Source organism: Pollachius pollachius (assembly GCF_949987615.1).
Source record: "Pollachius pollachius genome assembly, chromosome: 11".
Taxonomy (NCBI): domain Eukaryota; kingdom Metazoa; phylum Chordata; class Actinopteri; order Gadiformes; family Gadidae; genus Pollachius; species Pollachius pollachius.
The window spans coordinates 15017225-15025279 of NC_136944.1; the positions used below are offsets into that span (position 1 = coordinate 15017225).

At 46.5% G+C, this 8055-nt stretch overlaps 1 protein-coding gene across 1 annotated transcript; it reads left to right on the forward strand.

Annotated features, from left to right (window-relative positions):
• Positions 1-3805: 3805 nt before the first annotated feature.
• Positions 3806-8049, forward strand: gosr2 (golgi SNAP receptor complex member 2). Its single transcript, XM_079746397.1, has 6 exons — positions 3806-3960; positions 4441-4505; positions 5186-5294; positions 6041-6173; positions 6287-6427; positions 7042-8049. Exons 1-6 carry the CDS (start codon positions 3932-3934, stop codon positions 7201-7203), a joined length of 639 nt encoding a protein of 212 aa, XP_079602523.1. The 5' UTR covers positions 3806-3931; the 3' UTR covers positions 7204-8049.
• Positions 8050-8055: the final 6 nt, after the last annotated feature.

Here is an 8055-nt window from a genome sequence, read left to right on the forward strand (position 1 = left end):
TGTTGGACATTCGATGGACATGTGTTTGTACATCAGCCCTAATAGCAGCCCTTCCCTGGTCCTGGGAATGTTCTGGGTGGCTTTGTGTGCTGTTCTGTTCCCAGGGACTTTCCTGCTACACCAGAGAGCACCTGCTGCCCGGCAGTTGCTGCCACTGGGATATGATTTGATAAGCGTCTGCCTCACTCCCCCTTCTCTGCGTGCCGTATGGTAATACTCTTCTACTCCTCTGCCGCCTTCCACTCCTTCTTGTGTATCCGCAATCACGAGGACACATGTTGAGGGAAAACACAAACAATGGACCATTTGCACAGAAGGACGCACAAACACACATTCACAAGCACGCTTTCAGTCTCTCTCCCTGGCTCACACACATCATTACACAGATGTACACTGACGCGCACATGCACACACACACTCTCACACACACTGACCTCCATTACAAGCAAAACAAAACTTTCCCAGACCAACAATGTCCAAGGCCCGGGAAAAAACACAAATAAAGAGCAAGGCTTGTCCTTTCAATCCCAAATCTGCAGATTCATGCAAGACAGACAGTGAGGTGTGTGTTTGTGTCTGCGAATGTGGTGGTGGTGGTGGTGGGGGCTCCCTTTAAATAAAAAAGGCAAATCTAACTGACAAATGTGATGCCATCTTTATCCGTGCGGTGGAGGCCTGAGGCAGAACTGGTGCTTAGGAAGTTGTCAGTGTGTCTAATTGGCTCTATGGGCCTTTCAGGGAATACCCCGGTGAGGTGCTTCGGAGAGTGCCATATTATGGTCTGTATTCCCACCCTGTATGAGGTAGGACTCTGCACGTCATCTAGGTGAGTAGATGGGTGGGTGCCGTCTCTCACCCTGATACTCGATGGTGTCATCACTCACAGGTGGTTGGCGAGAGGGGGGAGAGGTGAGAGAGAGTGTGGGGAGGGGGGCCCGTATTGATTGTTAGTTGTTTGTTATTTTGTGTATGTGTGTGTAGTGTGTGTGCGGGTTGACCAATCACATGTGAGGGTTACACACAAGTGATTCTGAGACATCCGCGACACGAGTAGTGTGAGATCACAGGACAGGGTTGAAGTTTCGAGAAAAGGAGGGGAACATGAAGTGACAGAGAGACAGCGAGAGAGACAAAGGGAGAGTGTGTGTGAGAGGGAGAGGAGGAGAAGGAGAGGGAAAGTTGCCAATATCTTTAATGAATCACTTTTCCATCTAATTAGGTTAACACCCATAACACAAGTGTGCACACGCACACACACTCACACACTGGACACTGGCGGCTTATGAACTCACTGCTGTCCTGTCTGACAGGCCATCATTTGTGTTCGTTCAGCCTCTCATCGTGGCTTCAAAGATAAGTGGATCATTTCCCCTACAGGGGATGAGAAGATCAGGGGGCCTTCAAAAAAATGATTGGTATCCAAACATAGTTGACCCCGGGCCATTTCTGCGCACCTTGGCTTGCCCCCCCCGTAATTGTCGCATACATTCTGTTGCTTTTAAGATGTGATTAAAGTGTTAATTATATGCTACAGAGAATTGGGGTAAGCACCATTAAGTAAATCAAATATAATTGGTTTAATGACTTAATTCAAGACTTTAATGAGACTTCACTTTTTTTATTTGCATTATTGTCTTTTGTCTTTTCTGAGAAAACAGTCATTCCAGTGCCATGATAGCAAGTAACAGGTCTGGGATCTTTAGAAGGCTAAACCAGTCCAGGCATACCATCATTTTTTTTGCGTCTTCCAAACTCACCAACAGCTTCATCTCAATAACCCACATTGTATTGTAGCGTAGGGTTAGGTTATTGCTTGGTGATCGCACTCCGCACCTGGAGTCCTGGAATCCAGTATGTGCCTGTGGTGCTCAGGTGTTGAGGAACACCGCTAAGACCATCTCCTCTCCCGCTTTCACTCCGGAGGCTAAAGATAAAGGACAGCAGACAGGTTAGACAGAGCGAAAGACAAAGAGAGAGAGGGAGAGAGAGAGAGAGAGAGAGACAGAGAGAGAGAGAGAGAGAGAGAGAGAGAGGAAGTTGTTTGATTAACTGAACCCTATCCCGACCAAAACCTCATTATTGGTTTTACTTTTCACTGTATATACACATAGTAATTTGTATTATAGTGTACATTTAGCTGATATCTTCACTATATTTTAACAACTTCTGTGCTTTGACTGTTAAATGCATGATCTGCATGCAAATAATGCCCTTTGAGAGAGCGAGAGACAGAGACAGAGCGAGGGAGAACCCAATGACCGTAGGAGGGAGGTAAAGGTCCCCCTCCCACCCTCATGAATGGCCAAACGGCTGGTCGTGGGGCCCCATTCTTTTTGTCCCTCTGTCCACCCGTCCGTCAGTCTGTCCCTCCTTCTTCGTCTCCTCCTCTGAAAACAGGCTAAATCTGTGAAGAGAAGAAAAAGACCAACCACCGGCTACTGCCCTGGGGAGGTGTTATGACAACCGAAAATAGTGAGCAGTGTGCAAGAAGTGGCATGAACCGTTCTGGAGCTCCCTGACATGTCGGGGGTGGGGTTGGTGGTGGTGGGGGGACTCTGCCGAGAAGTGTTTCGCCTGGAGAAACAACCATCAACTCAAGCATCCCCTGGTAGCCACACACACACACACACACACACACACACACACACACACAGACGCGCATGCACACACACGCACAGACACACAAACACAAACACACACACACACATACACACACACACACAAACTCATCGTGGGCTGTGTTGGATGGAGATAGCGCACTTAATGGGGGTAAACATACAAAAATTTTAATAAAAGAGGCCGTCCTAACAGCTCCCTCTACACCTTACCATTTTTTTACATTTACTGACTGACTGCGGCCTCTTGGTTGTTATTGATGCCCTGCTGTCAACATGATGTAGACAGCAAGCAGGGTGGCGGGGCTGACACAGGGCTGGGATAGGCTGATCGTCTTGCGGTTTGGATGGAGTTCCAGGCATTAGAGCGCCGCGAGGCACGATTGTGTCTAATTCAAGAGATTCACCAAGAAGCTATCGTTAATTCTTTCCTACTGGTTTTTCTGGGAATCCACGGCAAGACCCGTTCACACACCACTCACCCGACAGCGGCGTTGACTTGTGACGGACAACTTAAAAAACTCAATCCCTTCTCCTACCTCCCTGTCGTCTGCACACCGACCTCTGATGTCATCTCCTATCTGTCCCATGGAGAGATCTGGATCATTATGGGATGGTGTCTGCAGCACGAGATCTGCAGTTAGGGATGCTGAAAGATGGACGTACTGGATTATTCTGACACCCGATCTGTGGAAAAAGGAGATAGTCCAATTATACAAAGTCTGAGTGAGATGACAAAACCTAGCCTTGAGGCGTCCTTTGTGAGAGGTCTTTCCTGTCACATGTCTACTTGTCAACGGGCTGTTCTCTGCCTTTCCTCAAAGTTTCGTTCAAAACGTGTGTGTGTGTGTGTGTGAGTCCTTGTGTGTGTGCGTGTGTGTGTGTGTGTGTGTGGGAGGGGGAGCTTAAGATAATTGAATGAGAATTTAAGTAGCACTGATTAGCATCAATAGCAAACAAGTGTTACAGTTCTAAAGCCAATATGACTGAAGTCAAACTATTATAAATGATGTCTGTTACATCATTCAATATATTTAAGATAAGGTCAAGTAAGTGTAAATTGTGTGTATTTTGTTCCACCCTTTTTTTGATTTGTCGCTGGGTCGCTAGGTGGTGGTCTGACTTTATGCTGGTGTCAGAGTGGACGCGTTTCCGCCTCTCCACTTCCGTACACAACTATCAGCTGATGACGTGTGCAGTCCACTTCACTGCCGCTGCTGTTAGCTAAGCGGCTAACGCTACTTCCTAGACGTCAGGATAAAAGTGAACGCTCTACTACAACACGGTTAAAAATAAGACCAATTCAGGACGCGAAAATGGAGACGCTTTATCATCAGACAAACAAGTGAGTGTGTCTGGCTCCTGAGTTGATACAGACTGACTTGAGCTAACTAACTTTATAGGGCGACTAATGCAAAGGAAATACTTCTTAGCTAATTATAGCCAACAAGTGAAACCATCACTTGTAATACATGCTAAGCGTCATGTGTAATAGTGGTCGCTAAAGGCTAATATCGTCAACTAACTAAACTGCAGGTAGCTTAATAGGACAACCGGGTAAACAATTCAGCACCACACACACCGTTCACAAGCATTCAATGGCTAAGGTTAAATTCAAGGCACCTGCAAATCAACATAAATGATAAGCTTCCGACAAATAAAACGCATTACTGTAAATATGGCATATTGTACAACTACGTGCAAAAATGTGCGACGTAGTTAGTAGTACGTCTTCTACAATGTGTTTGTCAAATGACTGTTCTGATGATTTAGGGTAGACTGACCTAGTCTGCTTTCCCTTTGTTTATCCCCTGTCCATCATAAGGGAGATTCATGAGGTGCAGTCTTATATGGGTGGTTTGGAGAAGGCGGATCGAGAGTCGGTACACCGTGAGTTGACACGTATATGACGTAATATGTACACGACTACACGTTATTTCAACTTCGTAATAATCAAGACCCCGTTATCTCACTCGGAATCTTTCATTACTATTTTGACTGTTTTATTTTATTTCACTGCTTTTCTGTCTCTAGCTGCAGCCTAGAATGACATGGATGCAGCGTTAACCTTAGTTTCATGTTTTGAGTCCTAGTCTTATGTTTTGGTGTAGTGAATCCTGGAAACATCTGCTCTGCGCCAAGCTGGTGCCTACACAGGAAGTACTTAGGGTGCGGGGGGCTTGGGTGGAAGGCTGGGTGTTGTGTGAGAAGCTGTAGGAGTCATTTTCTAGATAATAGTGGGAGTCAGCCAGCCAGCTGCCCCATGACAATGACATCAACTTGCATGTTAAGGGAGGGAAGGATGTGGCAATGGTTACACTGATTGGAACGAACCGTCTGGACAAACTGGCACTGGTGTAGACCATTTAAAAAGCCATGAGTTGTTATTAAGTTGTAGGGGATATAATCTTTTTTGGGGCAATCTTGATTAGAGGTTGTCATCACGAGAACTGAACGTAATTACTGGGCTTCTTCTTTTGTGTTATCACTGCGTTCAATGCTAGCTTGCTTAATTATAAGCAGCTTAACCAACAGCTATTTTATTCCTCTCCTTTTTCTTTTTCTTCAAGTATTGGAAAATGACATACAGGCACGAGTTGACAGGATCTTCACACACGTAGAACGGCTTGAGATCCTGGCCAGTAAGGAACCTCCAAACCGTCGCCAGAACGCTAAACTGTAAGTTCCAAGTCCAACAAGTGTTTTTGTGCGGGCAAGGGGTGATCAGGAACCTCCACAGTGAAAGGGTGCCGGGTTGGGGTCATGAGATAGCTCGTTCTCCTGCCCTTTGGCGTTGTGTCTCTCGCTCTATGAAAACATCTCACTAAAGGTCCCCCCCGTCACCACCAGCAGCAAGAGCATTCCTTCTGCATTGGGCAACGCGTCATTTCTGAGCTGGGTAAACAGGCCTCAGGGCAGAACTCTTGTGATCTCCCGAGGAGCTGTGGTCATACGGCGAGGCACAGCCATGACGTCAAACGGGGGGGGGGGGGAAGAGTTGAGAGCGTCTCTGCATCAGCGAGCTGCCTTCTCGTCACAGCCGGCCTCAGAATTGATGCACAAACCGGTTATTGTTCACCATTACGTATTTTGTATACTATTGACCATTTACTATTTACTTACTATTTAAGTTAATATTTACTATTTACGAGACACTGAATTAAGATGAAGGTCAGTCATGAGTAGATTGGAGGGGAGGCAACTTTGCACAAGGATTTGTACCACGACACGTGGGATGAACCCAGTACCTTTCGGCTGAGAGCCCAACCTGCTAGCGACAATACCATCATTCCCACTACCCTGAATAACCAATAGTTTTTACGGAAGGCAATGAAGGATTGACCACCTGAATTACTGGCAACACAAAATCCTTGCCATAACACTTTCAAGGGAAGAAAGCTAACTGCTGTCTGCTTTGAACGCAGGCGCGCGGACCAGCTCAAGTACGACATCCAGCACCTCCAGACAGGCCTGCGGAATTTCCAGCACCGCCGCTACCAAAGGGACGCCCAGGATCGAGAGAGGGAGGAGCTCATGAGTCGCACCTTCACCACTAACGTGAGTCTGAATGACATGACCCCGAAACTAACGGACGTGGGTGGACCCAGCGTGCTGCTGGCCCAGACCGAAGGAATTGTTGTGGAACAACATTTCTGTTGTCGTCGTTGCAGGACGCAGATACCTCCATCCCTATGGACGAGACGCTACAGATGAACTCCAACTTGCACAACGCCCATCAAGGCATGGATGACCTTCTGGGCAGCGGCTCAAGTATCCTCAACGGCCTCCGAGATCAGAGAGGCACACTCAAGGTGTGTATGTCTTGTGTGTTTTTGATGTGCAATCACACGCACGTACACAATCTCTCTCACACACACACACACTCACGGTTGACGTTATTGTGTCTATCGTGATCACAATAGGGGCTCTCTGAGTGTGCCCATCAGGGTGAGTCTGCATTCTGCAGGGAGGACAAGCTCTTCCTGGGTTTGAGTCCCCTCTCTTATCAGGGTGTGCCTCGGTGGTCAGCCCGCTTGACCTGGCTGGTCACGTGGTCTGGCCTGCAGGCCGTGGGAAAAAAAAGAGACTACATTTCCCCACATCAAGTAGCCAAAGCTGGGCAGAGAGAAAGGGAGGGTATTTTCTAGAAGCAGCCTGTTAATATATCTTTGTGTGCAGGTTAATAGTTTCTAGACTCTAGTGGTTGCCTCCCAGCTATCAGGTACTGGGTTTGGCGTTCACCTCCCACAGCCTGGCCTGTGGGCATCTCTGAGCAAGATGTACCCGAGCACCTACCTGCTCATTAATCACAGGTCTGCTTTCGCTTTGGACAAAAGCCTCTGACAAAATCAGTAATTATAATGCATTGGTTTAACTAGTACTGTCCAGGCTTTTAACTGTCAAACCGTCCCAATGCGCCACACAGGGCACCCATAAGAAGATGCTGGACGTGGCCAACATGCTGGGGCTGTCCAACACGGTGATGAGGCTGATCGAGAGGAGGGCCACGCAGGATAAGCTCATCATGATCGGAGGCATGTTGCTCACCTGTGTCATCATCTTCCTGGTCATCCGATACCTCGGCTGAGCACACAGCAACACTCCGAAGGGGAGGCGTTTGAGACGCTTAGGTTATTTCTGGGGACAGTTTTGCACCACAGCCCTCCTGATATGTGAAGGAACAAAGATGGAAGCACCGTTTGGTGTTTTCTGTGGACAAGGACAAAGTCGCCACGTTTTTCTTTTTTCAATGATTGTGGTATCGGTTTTCAATGTGGACTCTTAGTACTTGGTGATATTGGAAGACAGCTTAGGTATTGCATCAAGTACTTAATTTCACCCAGAAAGAGGACGTTGATTTAACTTGGTCAATGACCTCCATGTAATTTAGCCATAATATTTAACTCAACCTGAACCTGTAATCCAACAGATTTAGAAGTAGAAAATTTCTTTCTGCTTGCCGTCTTATCTTTTAATCTCTTATCAAGCATCCATTCTGTTGTCTTTTTAATACATGTGCCACCGACGATGGAACTGGAGAAACAGGGCTTTGGGGGGAATGCTTTTAAAGTGATCGTACATAAAATAGGTCTCCATATTTCAAAATGTTTAATGATGATTACGATGGACCAGAGTCAAACTATACTGGTTACAGGGACCTTTTGTCACTTCATACAATGCTGATGTTGATACACTTAGTAACCGTAGGATTCACATTTGGGTCCAATCTCACTGAGTCTCAGTGTTTAAGCGGTTATTTGAATAAAGAATTAAAGTACCTGTGATTGTTGTAAACATAATTTTAGAAAAATGCACAACTGCCATTCAACAAACCTACATTTGCTAAAAACAGCTTACCACTAGACTACAAACTTGCCACTTAACTTCATCCCACGTGAAACCTGGCTTTCTGGCGCCACCTAGAGGTTTGTTTTAAATC

What these genes read in the sequence shown, in the direction of transcription:
- gosr2 (XM_079746397.1), top strand. Translation starts at nt 3,932, where the DNA reads ATGGAGACGCTTTATCATCAGACAAACAA. An exon ending in GGATCGAGAGTCGGTACACC is followed by an intron (nt 4,506 to 5,185) that starts GTGAGTTGACAC and finishes TTTTTCTTCAAG; the next exon opens with TATTGGAAAATGACATACAG. An exon ending in ATCAGAGAGGCACACTCAAG is followed by an intron (nt 6,428 to 7,041) that starts GTGTGTATGTCT and finishes TGCGCCACACAG; the next exon opens with GGCACCCATAAGAAGATGCT.